Source organism: Aythya fuligula, chromosome 1 (genome assembly GCF_009819795.1).
Source record: "Aythya fuligula isolate bAytFul2 chromosome 1, bAytFul2.pri, whole genome shotgun sequence".
NCBI classification, from domain to species: Eukaryota; Metazoa; Chordata; class Aves; order Anseriformes; family Anatidae; genus Aythya; species Aythya fuligula.
In genome coordinates, this window is record NC_045559.1 from 82866404 (window position 1) to 82884800 (window position 18397).

The 18397-nt window shown below is 47.2% G+C and overlaps 1 protein-coding gene across 2 annotated transcripts; it reads left to right on the forward strand.

Moving 5' to 3' along the window:
* The first annotated feature begins 4231 nt into the window (after nucleotides 1-4231).
* Nucleotides 4232-14583, forward strand: ING4 (inhibitor of growth family member 4). Of its 2 annotated transcripts, XR_004254539.1 has the most exons (9): nucleotides 4232-4284; nucleotides 11173-11244; nucleotides 11647-11813; nucleotides 11980-12094; nucleotides 12416-12524; nucleotides 12879-13026; nucleotides 13417-13478; nucleotides 13713-13886; nucleotides 13980-14583. XR_004254539.1 is itself a non-coding variant. In XM_032207856.1 (8 exons), the coding sequence occupies exons 1-8, from the start codon at nucleotides 4248-4250 to the stop codon at nucleotides 13750-13752; spliced, it is 750 nt and encodes a 249-aa protein (XP_032063747.1). In that variant the 5' UTR covers nucleotides 4232-4247; the 3' UTR covers nucleotides 13753-14583. The 2 variants fall into 2 exon arrangements, 1 of the variants encoding a protein (XP_032063747.1); XM_032207856.1 differs by having other exon boundaries at nucleotides 13713-14583.
* Nucleotides 14584-18397: the final 3814 nt, after the last annotated feature.

Here is an 18397-nt window from a genome sequence, read left to right on the forward strand (position 1 = left end):
GAGCTTCTAGCTATGCAACTTCTAGGATATTTTATGGGTAGATGGGTAGAACTAAACATCTTCCTAAATATCATGGACAATTGGTAATCTTTCATTACTTCACAAATTTGTCTACATCTTCCATCTTTCTTCATAATATAGAATATAATTGAGATCCTGCCTGTCTTCTATATTTTTATTATTTTATCATCTTTGTATCAACTAAAGGTTATATATAATGTCTAGGGTTTTCTTCTAATATTTTGCAGGTGATGTACCTGAAAGATGCCCAAGTTTACTAGTACAGTTTCAGAACATAGACTGAAATCGCTCTGTACATTTCATTAACTACATGATAGGTACCTGTTCAATCGTCATTCCAGGTACAACAGATTAAATTTGTGTGCATGGTTTCTTGTTTCTGTATAGGACACCGAAGTTCTAGAGAGATGTAGTGACTTGGTCCAACAAACATTTCGATTTCATGTAGTGTCTGTGTAATGAATGGAAAAAAAAAAAAAAAAAAAAAAAAAGAAAAAAAAAAAAACAACTGCAAGAAAAGAAATCATGACGCCAAAGAACTAGAGTCTATGCCTAGTTTTGCTGCTCAATTAGGATATGTTTTTGGAACGCGCACACAGCTATACCATGGGGCATTTGGCATCCTCTTCCATATGTAAAGCTGATTTACCACCTTGGGGGCAGGTGCTCCAGTTCAACTGATGTCTGTGAGAACGAAGTGTGGGTACGTCTACTCCTTTCTGAAGAGAAGGAAATGCAGAGCAGGGACCTCTGAACTGAGAATGTAAAAGAGAGAAGAGTCGAATGTGTGCCTCTACAGCAAAAAGGGAACTAAACACGAAACTTTGGAGTTGTAGGCCTACTGCTGCAGTCTGCGTAACAATCCCTCTCAAGCACGGACTACCTTGTGGCCCTTGGAGAACACTTAAAGAGGTCTGTAAGGTAACTGAAAAGCCGGAGGCTTAAATTTTATGCAGATGTTCACATTTCCAAGGGAAAATACACAGGCATCTGTAGATCAATAAAGGCTGAGAACCTAGTCTAGACTACTTCAGTAGGCTGTTTAGTTTCCCTCTGCGAGATGCACAGGTCTCCGCTCACTGATCAGCCAGGTCCTGCACCAAACTGGGAGGTATTTATCACCTAGCAATATGATTTAATTGAAGTAGCAAACTCCTGTGTGGGTGGAAATATCCCTTGCAGTTAAGCAGATGTGGCTTTGTTACCTACAGTCGTTACATAAGGATCAATACATGAGGCTGGGTGGGGCTAGATGGAGTCAGATTTCTCCAGAGCATATTCCAGTCGAGAAAGCATCTTTCTGCATCAGTGCTACAGCTTTCACCTGTAGAAACATTTAAAAATATCACACTTCTCACCAAATACCTGCAGTGGTAACACCTCATCTGCCAATCAGGTTGCTCCTGGAACCCAGGGAGACATACTTCCACATGAACCTCAGTGCCTCAGCTTTTTAAAGCAAGAAAAAATAAAACTTCTAGATTCAGAGTTCAGGAACTAGCTTTTCCTGAAACCGTTTCTACTGCCTTAACTTGGAGGATAAACTGAGATTCCTGGGTAGTCTCTTATTAACCAAATCAGTGATGTCTAAGAATGCCTGTTTCTTAACATCAGCTCCATTCAGCACAGTAGCTCCGAACACAATGCATTTGGGGGTGCCTGGTTTAGTGTTGTGACAGGGCAGAGGATGTAGACTTTCTAAGTAACAGCCACATCCTTCTCCGTAATTAAGGAGTGTAAGGCAATTTATACAATTTTTAAGTACTTTAAAAACAAAGCGAGGTTTAACAATAATATTTAGCTTAACTGAAACCAGTTCCTTTGCAACAGAACTAAAGAGCAAGAAAGTTTTTTGAATAATTAAAAACATTGAGTAACTTCAATGACTTTAATTACCCCATTCAACACTACAGGCTTGGGGCAAGGGTCTGGAAAGCTGTGCACAGGAAAAAAATCTGGACGCGTTGGTTAATGCTCGCCCAAACATGAGCTGGCAGTGTGCCCAGGTGGCCAAGAAAGCCAACAGCATTCTGGCTTATAACAGGAGTAGTGTGCCAGCAGGACCAGGGAGGTGAACGTCCCCCTGTGCTCTCTCTGGTGAGGCTGCACCTTGGGTACTGTGTTCAGTTTTGGGCCCCTCACTACAAGGACATCGAGGCCCTGGAGCGTGTCCAGAGAAGGGCTATGAAGGTGGTGAAGGGCCTGGAACACAAGTCCTGTGAGGAGTGACTGAGGAAACTGGGTTTGTTTAATCTGGGGAAGAGGAGGCTCAGGGGAGACCTTATGGCTCTCTACATCTACCTGAAAGGAAGGTGTGGGGAGCTGGGGGTCAGCCTCTTACAGGTAACTAGTGATAGGACTAGAGGGAATGGCCTCATGTTGCACCAGGGGGAGGTTCAGGTTGGAAATGAGGAGACATTCATCTTGGAAAGAGCAGTCAGGCAGTGGAACAGGTTGCCTGGGGAAGTGGTGGAGTCGTCATCCCTGGGAGTGTTTAAGGAAAGGTTGGATGTGGTGCTTAGGGACATGGTTTAGTGGCTGACATTGGTGGTAGGGGGATGGTTGGACCTAGGTGAGGTATGGGAGGTCTTTTCCAACCTTAATGATTGTGTGATTCTAGCAGAACTATTTGCATCTTCAGAACAGAGAGGTTCTGTGAATTAACCAAACAGTGCATCAGCAAAATGGCCAGTAAGTCAAACAGTTGCAGTTCATTTCTCATCACAGCTTCTCAGAGTCGGGTTGCAGGTTGCTAAAAGGCTTAATCCTAGAATGTCCCTATAAATAAATATTGGTATGGTGCCTTGGAAACTTTTAGGAGGAACAAGAAGCCTGGGGGAAAGAAAGCAACACAGGTGAGCGAGTGGGCAGGAGAAATGCAGATGAAGTTTAATGTTTACCAACTACAAACTCAATTATGGCACACAAAGTTAACCCTGACCTCCTGAACAGCAATCCTGAATTTAGGTCCTAAGGACCAGAAGATGATAATGGTCTCAATTTATTTATAATTAAATTTGTGACCTAGAACACCTTGTGTGTACCATCACTAGCAAAGGACTGCTTAGGGATGGGCTCCTGAAGTCCATAGCACGTGTATCTCTAATCTAGAAGCCATATGTGGTGTATAAGAAACAGTGTGACCAGCGGGGCTAGGGAGGTGATCGTTCCCCTGTACTCGGCTCTGGTGAGGCCGCACCTCGAGTACTGTGTTCAGTTTTGGGCCCCTCGCTACAAGGACATGGGGGTGCTTGAGCGGGTCCAGAGAAGGGCAACCAAGCTGGTGAAGGGCCTGGAGAACAAGTCCTACCAGGAGCAGCTGAAGGAGCTGGGCTTGTTCAGACTGGAGAAAAGGAGGCTCAGGGGTGACCTTATCACTCTCTACAGGTACCTTAAAGGAGGCTGTAGCGAGGTGGGGGTTGGCCTGTTCTCCCACGTGCCTGGTGACAGGACGAGGCGGAATGGGCTTAAGTTGCGCCAGGGGAGTTTTAGGTTGGATGTTAGGAAGAACTTCTTCACTGAAAGGGTTGTTGGACACTGGAACAGGCTGCCCAGGGAAGTGGTGGAGTCACCATCCCTGGAAGTCTTCAAAAGACGTTTAGATGTAGAGCTTAGGGATATGGTTTAGTGGGGACTGTTAGCATTAGGTCAGAGGTTGGACTCGATGATCTTGAGGTCTCTTCCAACCTAGAAATTCTGTGATTCTGTGATTCTGTATGGCCATGGAAGTGGTTTTGCTTAGATGGAGGAAAAAAAAAAAAAAAAGAGAGAGAGAGACGGCAGACGTTGAGCTTCACTTCATGGGTTTATTGCTTTGTTAGGCATGTCGAGCCTGTACCCCAACCACCTCAGCGCAAAGCCCACCTCTGGTTATAACGTCCCAGCAGTTTGTCGCAGCTGGCAACGCAGTAAATGGACGCATACAGTGCTGTAAGGGACTAAGAGCACCTCCCCACGCACATTATCCAGCAGAAGTGCCCAGATAGCCTCCTGCCAATTATCGGTGGCCAGGGGGCACCCCCGTAGCCCTGCCGAGGCCGAAGCCCGGCGGTGAAGGACGCAGGTCTCCACCCCCCCCCCACACACACCGCCCCTCAGGGCCCAAAATGGCGGCGGGCGCCAAGCGTCCCGGAGCCAGGGCGGAAGCGGCTTCACCAGCCGGGCAAGGGCCGCTTCCGGTGGGGGCGCGCCGGCTGCCGGAAGTGGCGGTGTGTGGGGGGCGCAAGATGGCGGCGGGGATGTACCTGGAGCACTACCTGGACAGTAAGCGGCGGGGCGGGGGCGAGGGGGAAAAAGGGAGGAAAAAGAGGAGGGAGAGGAAGAAGAAGAAGAAGAAAAAGAAGAAGAGGGACAGGGGACGGGCCCTGCCCGGGTGCTGGCCGAGCCCGGGGCGCACGGGCCTGCTGCGAGCCCCGCGGCCGGCGGCTCTCGGCCTGGCCTCTGCCCTTAGGGAAGGGAGGCTCTTGAGAAAGGTTAAAAGAATTTTAAAAAGTTCAAGAATTGTAGTAAGTAATGCTCTGCCACCGAGGCTGAGAAGACAGTGGGAGCGCACAGGCTGTAATGTTGCTCTGGGGTCTGTGAGGAGGGCGCAGAGGGCAGTGGGAAGGGTGGGCGAGGAGGGGAAGATGCCTGAGGGGTGGGGGCGAGGCGAGAGGTGGATGTGCGGGGTGGGCAGGGAGCTGGTCCGGGGGGGAACGCGGTGTTTCCTTACTGGGTAGAGCAGAAGTGTATGTGAGAAGGGCTGCAGAGATAAAGGGGTGAAATGCCGGGATTTGAAACCAGTAGAGGTAGGGTAGGTGTTAAGACAAGAGAGAGAGGAACCTGTAGGTTATCTTGGTGGCTAGAGACTGCTCTGGTTCTGGATGTCCAGCTTCTGGATGTCACCGTTACTGTTAGCTAAAATCTATGAACTCCATGGGAATGCCTCTGTTCCCGTCTAGTACACATACTTGCGGAGGAAAAATATAAGGTCTTCTATTTTGTCTCAGCTGAGATGTGTGCTCCTGCAATTGAGTTAGAGGTTGTCATCCTGCTGAAGGTGGATATTAATACAGTGGTGGTGTCATTTTTTTTAAGGTGTGTCACTTTACTTTTTTATGTTCACAGTCTAAAAGTACGTAAAATATCTGGCTACAAGACTGTTGGGAAGAGCAAAAAAGCATTCGCTACGGTGGCTTTGCCTTTTTTAATCCGGTATCGCGTATCTCATATACAATGTGACTTCCCTTCGTTAGCTAGCTGTAGGACAGTTGCTGTGCTCTAATTAGAGTTTCTTTAAGAAAGGCAGTTTACATGGGTATTAATACATAAAGTTGAGAATCCATCTCAGTCTTCAGTGGGTTAGTTTGCCAATAGCTTTCCTGTCACAGTTTGACTTGTCTGTAGCTAATTTTCACAATTCCACCACTTAGTCATCGCACCTGTGCCTTTTACCGGGTGTGTTGAAGTGTCCCCTTATTAAAATCTTCTTCCTTGTGTAGATTCTAATTAATTAAATCTGAACTTTCTTTCTGGTACCTTAGGGAAAAAATGAATTTCTTATGATAATGTATTTTTCAGTTAGCCATATTGTTCTCCTCCAAGCCTGCTCTCATCTTTTGACATCCTACTTGAGGTTCTGACTCTCTGAATGCACACGGTCCTTTATTACCAGTCTTTGTTATGGTGCTAACTAAAGAAGTCGGGTTGGGTTATTGTTTTCCTGTTGAATATACCCTTACTAAAAAGCCTTTCTGATAACACGTCAAGTTTTTGATCCAAGTTGTAGTTCAATCATTGAAAAATGATATTTTTGCTAATGATATGTACATTATTTAAAAATAATAATATTAAAAAAAAAAAAAGTTTATCAGGAAAGTCGGGGAAGGGAGGGTGTCACAACTTAACCTGCGTTGTCACCCTTGTTGAATTCTCTGAGGTGATCCCAGATCAGCTGTTCCATTTCTTTTACTGGTTTCATGCCTCCCGATTGTTCCCCCCTCACTCCTTCCTTCATTTTTTTTTTCTTTGATGATTATTTCAATATAATTTTTTTTTAAGTTCACTTTTTAAAAGTTGAGTAACGTTCCAAAATATCCTGTAAACTGCTACAAATAAATAGTCCAGAACTTTTGGTCAGCTCTTTTCAAAAAGTCTAATATCTGCTTCTGCTTGTTGCACTGAAATTCTTCTTAGTGTTCTTTTCGCATCTAACGTAGATGTGGCTTTCAGTTGTTTGTGTTTTTTTTTTCCCTCCCACAGCATTTCTCTTTCATATTCTTTACTGTCTGGGTCTGCTCAGGGGTTGAATGAGGAGTGTGTGATGAAAGAGGGCAGTTCGCTTGTCGGACCTCTTCAGATGCTTGAAGAAAGGAAGGTGTGTAATGGAGTAAGTGAGGATTGTAGGAATTAAAAAGGTGGTGTCCTGTTGAATGCCACCCGGACAAAATGTGACTGATTTTTGTGTTTCCTCTATAGCAGATGTGCAGAACGCTCATAGCTGCAACTAAAGCGTGCTTTGAACAAACAATCCTAAGTAGTGAGGATTTGTAGCATTGACATGTCAAGAGGTGTGTTTGCAACAAGCTGCCCTTAGTCTCTTCACCTCAGTTATTCATTTTCCTTGTGAGGGAAGCGGGCTATTCCACTGTGCTGGGAAAAAACATTCTTCTTTCAGGTCCTTGCTGTAATTTAAAATTGATTTTAGACCTAGGATTAGACGTGCCTTTGCTCTAAGCCCTTCATGGCAAAGTGTGGCTGTCTGAAGCGTGTTATGCCCCTAGCAGGTGTTCTTGCAGCAAAAAAATGTGCGTGTTCATTCAGTGCTGAAAGTCCCTCTGTTGACTGCCCTGATCCCCTGCCCGCCTTCATCATGCTGAGGCTGGCCCTTCAACGACAATACTGAGCCAAAGAATTCGGGGAAGGGGAAGAGGAGGAGTGGTTCTTGCTCCACGTCTGTTCTCCATTGTTTCTTTCTATGGCTCTTTCCTCAGTTCTCCTTAGTGATTGAAGTTAAGCATAAAAAGCGTTCCATCTCTTCAAATGTTGTCCTCCTGGTCTCAAATCGATGTTATGCCTGCTTCTGAGGGGAGAAAGCAAGGTGGGGAAGCGCTTGCCTTCACGCCAAGAAAGCAGCGCAACTTCAGCAGGAGGAAAACTGTGGCTGCAAATGAATTAGAGGTGTAGAAAGGGGTGGAGGAGGAACGAGATGAAAGAAAACCGTGGTATTTCGTGGTTGCGTGTGCATGGGAGCTCCCCAGAGGAGTTTGGGGTTGCTCAGCCTGGAGTTGCCGTGTTTGGCTCAGCATTTGCATGCTCACAGGCTTAGAAATACCGTAGTGGAGGCTTTGAGTGGGAGCAAGGGAGGGTGACTAATACAGATCCTCCAGAAGATGGGATGCAAACACCGTGTTTTCTTCACGGTTAGATGTTTCAAGAGGCTTGTAGGGTTGTTCAACAACACTTCCTAATGCTGGTGCATCCCTGTTTATCTGGTCAGAGGGTATGGAAATAAAGTAAGCATGGGGACACCACACAAATCTATCTTTTACAGCAACAGAACCGAGGAGTGCACCTCTCCTTGGCTGGCCAGTTTACTGCGAGCTGCTCACCTTCCCTGATCTGCTGCTGAGGATGGCTGACCAGATGCAAGGGTCATGTCTGTGGGTGTGCTTCCTCCTTAGAGAAACAAGGAGATGAGATGCCACCTTCCCTGTTTGTTCCAGCCAACCCTGCCCACCACATTTTCTGCCTGGACTGATGAGGCTCTTGCTTTATTTGTCCTGCTGGATGTACAACTTTCATCATCCCAGTTGGGAAGTGTGCACCGGACTGGGAGGAAATTCACATTTCCATTCAAAGCTGGTCAGATATTGAATGAATGTCAGTGTAAAGCCTGGGTGAGGAGAATGGTAACAAAGCAACAGAAATGTTCCCAGCTTTCCCCACCCCATACCTCTGCGCATCTAGATTCGGCCAACGTTTAGCTATCTCACTGCACCATTAGCTGAGGAGTCCGCAGTTAACACTGAGTTAACTGTACTCATTGGGGGAGCTTTCTGTTCCTGCCTATCGAGCTTCCTGCATCATACTTCAGGTTTGCCATCTCTTCATCCTTTCCTTCTATGTTAGACGTTGTCATGGATTGGAAGGTGCTTGTCACCTTCCCCAGGCTTTGGGTTAGGTGGATCCGTACCGCAGCACACAGGTATGGAAAATTGCAGATCTCCTGCAAGGGAGAGGGTTTGGTGATTCACAGGCATCCTGTGTTTCTGTGAGAGCTGCTGGCACAGCCCACACTGAGCCAATGCTTTTGCTGCTGGTAATGGCCAGTTCACTTAGAACAGATTTGGTCATTGACCGCTGTCTTCAGCAGAGTTGAGAGAAAAGGATGGTACAAGATGGAGCGTTCTGCGTTTTCTCTGTATTTCTTCACACATCTGATCTGCCTGTCTTGGCAAAAAGCCCTCGAGCCCTTCAGTGGTGGTCCCTGCCCTTGGAGATCTGTGACCAGCTGGAAGCGTTGTGCCTCTTGTTTGACATCTCAGTCCTCCGTGTCCTCCGAACTTCTGACATCAAGGCTGATCTCTAACGTAGCCATACAGTTCCCTGGTGTGGTACTCCTTACAGGGGTTATCCTGCCCTTGTGCAAGCCTGTCATCTTCCCCATCCTTGGCTTCCTCTCTCGCTGCTCTGCCGCGTCTGTGCTGAGAGGTCTTTGCCTCTCCTTATTTTTCTGTCCAATTGTTGCCTGTGGCAGAGTGACCGCACTCGCCTGTGCCCTAGCAGTCGAATGTGTCTGTTAGGGTGTCCTGACTGCGCTTGCTCAGACAGACAATTTCTTTTTCCTGTGATCTCTTTCAGAATCTGAGAACTGTTTGGGTACTGGCAAATACAGCATTTAGTCCAGAAGAGCTTGGGTGCGTCCCACTGTGAGAAGAAAGCATGAATGGATTGTAAAGGGGAAAGGAGAAACACGGGAGGAAGCAGTTACAGAAATACCAAATCGTTTTGGAAAGACAGAGGGGAAAAGGTGTTGGTGTAGTAAGAAAGAGACAATGGAAATTTTAAACCTTAGATTTATTTATTTTTAATGGACTGCACAACACAGGCCAAACAGTTTCAGCAAGTGTTTGGCCCACGGCGATAAACGGTGTGTGATGAAGGGCTCTGCTTCAGAAGGGTCGGGAGGAGCTTCTGGGTTAAGCTGCAGAGGTCAGAAAGCTCCCCCGTGCTGAGGCAAGCCGACTGCCACAGAAATAGTTCATCCAGGCTCGTGTAGCTGCAGCTGGATCGCGCTGTGCTTTCTGTGTAGGAGGGAGAGGCGCAGGTAGAACAGAAGCTTCCCAGGCGAGGGCACGTGATGGTGGCAGTGGCAGCTGGTGGAGGATTTTCACAGCGACATCTGTAAAAAAAAAAAACAAAAAAAACAAAAAAAAAAACAGAGCACAGCCCCTTTCAGGTGCTGTAACGGAAGCAAATTCCTGTCCGAATTCCTCCTGCTGGTAGCACGTTGCTGTGAAACCCAACCGTAACCTCATTTCGGGTTGTTCTGCCCGAAAAATAGCGTCCTGCTGGTTTTTGTGCTAGCCCAGGTGTGCTCTGAACCGAACGGTTCGCAGCCCTGCCGAGAGAAAGCTAGGTATGTGGTGGAATGTCTGCTTGCAGCAGCTGCCTTTGCTTTAGAGGAGAAAAAGGAAATTACATAGATATTTTTCTGAAATCTGCCAAGTCAAGAATTCAGAGGTCGCGATGGTCCAGGATTAATCAACTGGTGCATATCTGGCACACGGCGTGCAACGCAAGAACAAATGCTGATTTCTCCTAGAGGAGAGGAGTAAAAAGTAGTGTGCTGCTGCATGAAACATGGTTCATTTCTGCACAAATTGGAAGGCTTGGAGTCAACGAGGATGGGGATTACAAGAAAAGGGAACGATGTTAAGGTACCTGAGCTGAATTTCATCCCTGTCATTAAGTTCCCTTTGTAAGCAGCGATGTTTCTCAGCGTTGTGTCACTGATTTGATTTTTTTTTGAGATGTTTTTTGAGCTGTAGGGATGTAACATCAGCTGCGGGCTGCTTGAGCCTGGTGCAAAGTCTGTCAGAGTAGGCCAACAGGAAGCATCAAATCTGGGAACATTCACACAGCCTTAATGTTGCTGCTTCCTCATTTATTTATTTTTTTCAGAAGGTAGTTTGGCACTGTTAACCTTGGACACAGGGCGGCGATGCGTGTGTGCTGCGTGATCATGTTCCTGTATTCTTCAGGACACCTGCTACCTGCAAATCCCTCAGATATTCAAAGTAGAAATGGCAACAAAACCTGTTGCAGCAATAGCTTAATTACCTACAGGGCCTTTGTATGTAACTCACAGTGTTGTGTGTGTGTGAAAAAAGAAGTTTAAATATCTTCTAAGCTCGGTGAAGCCTACAATTGCTTTTACCTCTTGTACGAATAAATTTCACGGCCTGTGTGCTGTACTTTAAAAAAATAAAAATAAAAAAATCTCTTGTTTTTCAGGAAGTGTCTCTGGTGTAGAAGCATATGGCAGTGAAAGCAGAGAGCACTGCTGGGGCCATTGTGTTAGACAGCTTTGATTACGGGCAGAGACGCCTTCATTTACATTCTGCCTGTGCTGCAGGGAGGGTCCAGGAGGCAGGCGTGCTTATGTTGTGTTTCTGAAGAGCTCTTCCTCCCCACCTCCCCCCCTTTATTTATACCTGCAAGAGATTTTTTTTTCTGTCAGGTATAGAGGTGGCAGCGATCAGGCTTGGACTTGATGTTAGTGCAGTGATGGGAGCCCTCCGTTTGATCAGACAGCCGCGGAAAACGAGAATTGTTTTTATCAGCTTTGTCAGTGCAGCATCTGCTGATGGCTAGGGGGCGAGTAGCGCTGTGCGTTGAGAATTAATTGACTCTCAGCTTCACGTTGCTTGTGCTGAGTTGTAGAAACATTTGTTATTCGTGATGCACAGCACCTTGCAGGTGCTGGACAGGCTACGCTGAGGTTGTGGGATAGGAGGCAGAAGAAGGGACAGCTGAGAGCAGAGGCGTGCTCGTGTGCAGCAGGAAGGCGTGCTGGGAGTGGCGGGGCTGGTGTAGGTGCTGTGATCAGCTGCTAGCTTGGTTCCTGCCTTGAACCTGACTGCTCCATGTGTCCTCCTTCCCCTGCAGGCATCGAGAACCTGCCTTTTGAGCTGCAGAGAAACTTCCAGCTCATGCGAGATCTGGATCAGAGGACGGAAGGTGAGCATCGGAGACGGTTTCTGTGATGAGATGGAAAGCATGCGGCCTGGCCAGCTCTTCTGTGCTGTGCCTTTATCACAGGGTTCTCAGTGCAGGAAAGGAAACCTTCAGCTGCTCTCATCCTTTCCCAACCTTATCCCAACCTATTCTTTCCTATCCTTATACTTCATGGTCTTTCCTAACAGAATCATTCCATAGAATCATTAAGGTTGGAAAAGCCCTCCAAGATCTGGTCCAACCACCCCACTACCCCCAATGTCACCCCCTAAACCACATCCCCAAGCACCACGTCCAACCTTTCCTTAAACAACCCCAGGGACGGTGACTCCACCACCTCCCTGGGCAACCCGTCCCACCAGTGTGTGTTTGTGTATTTGTGTACTAATGCTAAACTTGTTTCAGACCTCAAGTCGGAGATCGATAAGTTGGCCACGGAGTACATCAGCAACGCGCGGACTTTGTCGTCAGAGGAAAAACTGGGGCTCCTCAAGCAAATCCAGGAGGCCTATGGGAAGTGCAAGGAGTTTGGGGATGACAAGGTTCAGCTGGCAATGCAGACCTACGAGATGGTATGAAGGGAAGTGTCTAGTGGTTATTGTATGACAGGCTGTACTGACACCCCCAGTCGTGGAAGGCCCTGATCTCTTTTTCCGGCCCTGCACGCTCTTGCTTCTCTGCTCCTTGCTCCCTCGGGCTCTTTTCCGTGGTAATTCCTGCTCAATGTCATCTCTGCAGGTCGATAAGCACATCCGGCGGCTGGACACAGACCTTGCTCGCTTTGAAGCAGACCTGAAGGAGAAGCAGATAGAGTCGAGTGACTATGACAGCTCTTCCAGCAAGGGCAAGAAGAGTGAGTACCACCACTGGGCTGCAGATTGAGACAGGAGGCAGCCGAGTGCCTGTGGAAGTGGTGGGGATGAAGGCAGGCACTGGAGTGGTACAGATCAAAGACTGTTACGCTGGAATCTGAAGGACAGGTAAAAAGATGGTGTCCTGGGCTCTTTTCTGTGAGCGTGTGCAAGGCCGCTAGATAAAACTAAGATGGGGTGCGTGGCCCAAAGCCAACACACGCTCCACAGCAGGAGCGCGTCTTAGTGCTGAAGAGGGTGTTCCTGTCAGGGGTCTGTTCTGACGGGGTGGCAGGTGCAACAACTTCTTCTCTTGTTACCAGAGGGCCGAGCCCAGAAAGAGAAGAAAGCTGCCCGTGCTCGCTCTAAAGGGAAGAACTCTGATGAGGAGGCACCAAAGACTGCCCAAAAGAAGCTGAAGCTTGTCCGCACGTAAGCATTTAAGAAATTTGGGGAAGTGAGGAGCAGCAGTGCAAATCAGACCAAGGGAGACCTAGCCAGACTTCCCTCTGAAGGATCCGGTCCTCACCCAGACCAGGCTGTGTGTCTTCTGTCCCTGTTTGGGGGGAAAAAAAACAAAAAAACAAACAAAAAAAAAAAGAGGCCTTTTATTTGTTTCAGGGGAGTGTGGCATGAAGGGGAACACAGGTCACATCGGGGGAGGTGGGTGTGTGTGCTTAAAAAAGAGGTGTGGCTGTCTGGCAAATTAAGGGCATCATCGTGGGGGACACGAAGGGAACCGATGCTGGTTCATTTGCTCACCTAGGTTATTCCTTTCTCCTACAGTAGCACGGAATACGGGATGCCTTCGGTCACTTTTGGGAACGTGCACCCTTCGGATGTGTTGGATATGCCTGTGGACCCCAACGAGCCTACGTACTGCCTCTGCCACCAGGTCTCCTACGGGGAGATGATTGGCTGCGACAACCCAGACGTAAGAGCCCGTGCATGGTGGAGGTGGGGGAGGAGAATCTCCTACAGGATGTCTTGTCCCACGTTGGGGGCTGATGTAGCAAGCAGTGGCAGGAGGAGGTCTTACCTCGGGTAGTTTGGCAGAGCAGCGATGTGGCCTGTTACGTGCAACTCCCTCCAGGTTTGCTCCTGAAATGACAGGCTGCTTTTTTGGCCCCACCCTCAGCAAGCACGGAGGGGAATTCTGCTCACTAACATTGTATGGGGTGGGTGTGAGTGCCCATTTCCTGACTGATCCCGTTAACATCGCTGCTAGCAGGAGTTTGATCAGATGTTGGGAAACTTCAGTAGTCCAGAAACAAAGATTTCCAAAGAAAACTGCTCTTTAACTGCCTGCTCTCCACCCCAACAGTGTTCCATCGAATGGTTTCATTTTGCCTGTGTGGGTCTGACAACAAAACCAAGAGGAAAATGGTGAGTGAGGGCTAAAAGCAAACACCTTGGAGGGCCCGTTGGTCTCTGGAAAGGGGAGGCCCGGGGTGGCAAGAGGGAGGATATTGTATGTGCACGCTTAGACGTCCTCTGCAGAAGGAAAATTTGAATTAAGGCTTTGGTTGGAACCTTGGAAAAGAGCTTTTGAGACTGTATCTTTGTATATGTTTATATATCAGGCCATAAATGCTGGCTTTTTACTTCCCTTCCTACCAGGTTCTGCCCTCGCTGTTCCCAGGAGAGGAAGAAGAAATAAAACCCCATGAGCCCTTAGCACTGCTGCAGGAGCTCTCTTCCCCCTGCCAGGGCCTCGTCCCAACTCCCCCAGCCCTTGGGGCCTTGGCTGGGGGGAGCCTTGCCCTGTTTGTGGTTTCGGCCATCCCTGGAATGGTGTGTACCCTCACGGCACTTCCTCTGTGTTCTGGGTCCCTGGTTGCTTCCAAGTCCCTAAGGGAGGCCCTCTCTGTGTACTATTCCAAACAGGTGCCTGAACCTCACAGGGAATGAATGAGGGCACCAGGGTAGCCACCAGATTCCCAGGGATTCAGGTAGCCCCTGATTTCCCTTGGCTTTCCTTCAGCCTCCTCAGAGTTCATTGCCCGCTCTCTGCTTAGAGAGCAAGGCTATGGGATGGGGGAAGGAAAGGAGGTAAGTCCGCAGTATTTTAGGTCTTTGATTTGCCTGGATCTTCTTCAGGAGAGAGGGAGTAACCAGGCCACTGCTTAATCTAGTGGGCTGGTTGAGAGACTGAAAACCTAATGTACTCCTTATCTTTAATCATTCCACTACTCTGTCTGGCATTGAGCTGCCTCTTTTGTTGGGGTGAGGAGGAAGGAGGAGTGTTTAGAGCTGGCTGTCTCCTTTACTCCTGGGGTAAACCTGCTGGCCTTTGAAGCACACTGTATGAAGGAGGAAGAATTGCTGGCTGCATGGCAAGAAACAATTTGATCTAGCCTGTCCTCTGGCTCCAAAATTCTCCCTCCGTTTTGTGCAGTGGAGCTTCTCCATTATGTTCATGATGAGAAGTTCTGGGATCCAAATCCCACTTGTATAATACAGAATTAAATAAAGTTCATTGGAACAAATACTCTGTTTGCCTTGCTGTCACCTCCAAAGTAAGCAGTGGGTCTCTTCAGTTATTTTTTTCTCTGTCAGCTCTGCTTTTTCTCAGTGGCACAGCTTTCTTCAGGTGATAATCCTGAACAGTTGGACACGCCGTGTAAGTCAGGCTTGAAAATGCACCCAATACACTTAGCAAAGAATTATGCAGCATTCTAGTGTCTGTGAAAAGCACCTGCCCATTTAGTCACGTCCCCCCGTGCAACGGGATGTTTATTCACATTTTTGTTGGATCATTTTTGCATCAGTTATCCTCTCTCAAACAAGAGCGACGGAGGTTATAAAAGACCAACCCTCGCTATGACTGCACGGCAGCACAGCTGAGAGAGTAAGCCATCAAGGCAAAACACATGCATACAAGAACGTGGGCAGCTTGGGCAGCTTTTTGAGGTACCTTTTAACTTGCTCCCCAGTGAATCCCCTACACTTCAGATCACCTCGTTGCCAGAAACTCCAGAAGCTGTTACTAAAATGCATTAGGCTCCAAAACAGTGACTGGAGGCGTGTCTCTCTCTAGTGTCTGCAGGTAGCTGTGAGATGATCCATACTGAAGCTGACCTTTGTCTATTCCAGTGGCTTGGCCTGGAGATTGATGAGTTTTTCTTCCTGCCTTTCCTCTGCTATTCAGGAGGATTTAAGCTTTTCACAGGAAACAATAAATGCTTTCCTCAAATAAATAACTTTTATGAGGATTGGTGGAGCAATTTTGTTCCCGTGGTCACAAAGCAGGAGCTCTTTTAGGGGTTCATCATTAAAACAACTCAGAGATCCGTGTAGCTGGAGAGTGACACCATCACCATGTAGTTATGTAATTGTATGGGGATCCTGCCAGAGCCATCAGCTCAGGAGCTGCTGCCAAGCCTCCTGTTCAGGTGAGTTAGCACTGGGTCGTTCTTTCCTTTTGCTTTGGGAAGGGCTGCTTGGGTTCCCATCTTGCACAGAAAAACGCTGTGGTAAGTTCTTACCCAGACTGGCTCATGTGGTTGGTGTGCTGCTGCCACAGTCTGCGTCCTGGAGCTTCCCTCCTTAAATATGGAAGAGGAAAATGCTGGAAGATGTTGGCTGTGAATCTGACACAGTCAAGAGGAGATGCTATGCCACCGTGCGTCTGTGTGAGAAGGAGAATTAATTTATTGAGCTGGGGTTCATCCGGATACCAAACGAGTGATAAAAGTACAAAAGAAGGGCATGGTTTGAAACTGAAAACTGGCTTTTGGCAAAGTGCAGGGGAGACAAAAGATGCAGAAACTATTTTAAATGGTATGATTTTGAGGGGATGTTGGCCATCATGGGATCAGTAATCACTGGATTGTGGTGGCCAACGTGAGCAGCAAGACCTCTAGGAAGCGGGGGTTAGAGAGGTGTTTGAGGTGGTGGCTTTGTTACGAAGCCACCACTGATACGGGATGATAAGTGCTGTGTAAAGGCACACGGTGTGAAGTGAATGCAGTGAGTGGGCAGGGGGTTACTGCGTGCCAACCCAGGAAACACGGTGACCTGTTGCCTAGGCACTGCTTACCCTGCAGGCACAGTTCTCTTCAGGGTAGCTCTGGTTTGTGAAACACAACTCAGGTCCTCTGCAGTCAGCACAGGGCGCTGAGGGGGGAGGCAGACCAGAATATGCCCGTTTTTAGGCTAAAGCCTGGGCAGAAAGTTATCATTGTGTTCTTCGGGACACAAGGGATGCTTCCCCACCCCCTGTTATTGTACAGTTTGTAGCTCCTGGTAGGCTTTTTGGTTGTTTGCAGGGATGCAAATAGGTGGAACGTCCCCTTTACTTTAACACAAAACACATGAAAAACACCTAGGCCAGGTGGAGAAAACCGAGTGCTAGGGAGGGAAACGGGATCCATTGGTCCTGCCAGTGTGACCTGCTGCTGCTGGGTGAAAGGAAATCCTGTCCAGTGGTGTGCAGCATTCGGGGATCGTTTGCTGCAGGTGGGGGGAATGCCCTAAAGCAAACTTGCAGGAAGAGGGAATTTAGACACAAATGTGAATGAAAACCAAGACATTTAAAAAAGTTTACAGTGATGGATAAAAATGAAAGGACATAAAGTGTTGGAAGAGAAGGAATGAAGACAGCAACTGTGCAATATTTAATAACCAAAGGGGGGAAATAATGGAATCAAGAAAAGCTAGAAATTACAAAGCACAAAAATGAAGCCATTGGAGACAAAGCCTGTAAGTGAAGAGGCTAGAAACATAAGCAGCTTTTTTTTTTTAGAACGTCTTTTGTTTCTGGTGTAATTGAACATGGCACGTGTCCATTGCCAACTGCAGATAGCAGAATTGTTTGTAATGAGAGGAGGGGGAAGTGTTCTGTAAATATTTGCTCTGTGTTGGTGCTGGTGTCATATTAGGATGATGTACTTCCCAGGCAAACAGTGAGGGGGATTTTAAATAGCATCCACTGGGGTGAACAATTTTGATCAGTGATCTTCAGCAAATGGCATTTGTAGCCCTGTGAAAACCGCCTGAAGGCACCTGTGCTCTGCTCTCTGTCAGGTTCTGGAGTGCTGGGGAAAGCCTGCAATGAAAGAGAAGAGACAGTGCTGTGCTGGGCTTTAAGGACGTCAGGAGGACTGCTGCAGGTCAGCTAACAGCAGCCGATACCGGTCTAGATGCGAAATACTGACACACCAAATAAGCAAATGGCTTCTCTGTAAAACAAGCAAGAATTCCAGGTCAATAAAATTAAATTGTTCTGGCTAGAAGTAGCAAAACAAAAAACAACCAACAACCAGAAAAGTCTGTCAAAATGACCTGATACGGTTTTTTGAAAAGGCTGCTTTAAATAGTCGCCTGTAGCACTGTTATAATCACTGGAACAAGCATCCAAAAGTTCATCCCACCTACAAGTTTGTGATTATAATGCTTCTCTTAAAGTAATCACAAACTCCTTTAAAGAACTGGGTAACTTGCAGCTTTGTTGGAGTAACTGTCAACGAAACACAACCACCCTTGAAAGTGGAACTGGTGAAATTGCCTCTCAGATTGACTGGTAATAATAAGTAAAGGCAAGGCTCAGTTTCAAGAAGCTGCAGCGCTGCCAGAGGTAAGACTTTTGCCAGCATCTTTAAGCAAATTTATTGATAAAAATTTGATCGTGCACACGAATGACTGGTTTATCTTCTCCAGCTCTAATTGTCTTAATGGTGGGCATCACTCCTAGGTTAGCTGGGCAAGTGTGACTGATAAGACTGTCTAGCAAAGTACGCTCATTTGCAGTGAGCACATTTTCAGTAATCTCTCATCCCTGGGACTCTTTTCTTGTGTGCGTTTTGCCATGTGCAGGGTGTGTAGAAACTGTGCCAGCCATAGCTGTCACCCTGGACCAGCACGGCTTTCGTCACCAGTTACACATCTAAAAGTGATTAAAACAGTCACCACTGCTCAGCAATAGCTTTAATTAGCACTCTTAATTATGTGTTCACTTAGATTTTTGGGGATTAAATTTTATGAGATTTTATAAGTGCTTAAATTTTATAAGTGCTTAATAATGTTCAGAGGGAACCTCCTGTGTTCCAGTGTGTGCCCATTGCTCTTCTCATGACATTGGGCAGCACAGAAAAGAGGGTCCCAGATCATCTGGTGTTGAACTTAATGCTTTCAGCAGTGCTGGTGAAGGGCACAAGGGAACAGCAAACACCCAAGGTTAAAATTCTGATGTGAAGTAAAAGGATGCCTTGGTGCAAACTTGGTGTGGATACACTTGTTTTGTCCTGTCCTGTCCTGATATTCCAGTGTACCAGAGCTGGGTGTGATTACCCATGGCTATCTGA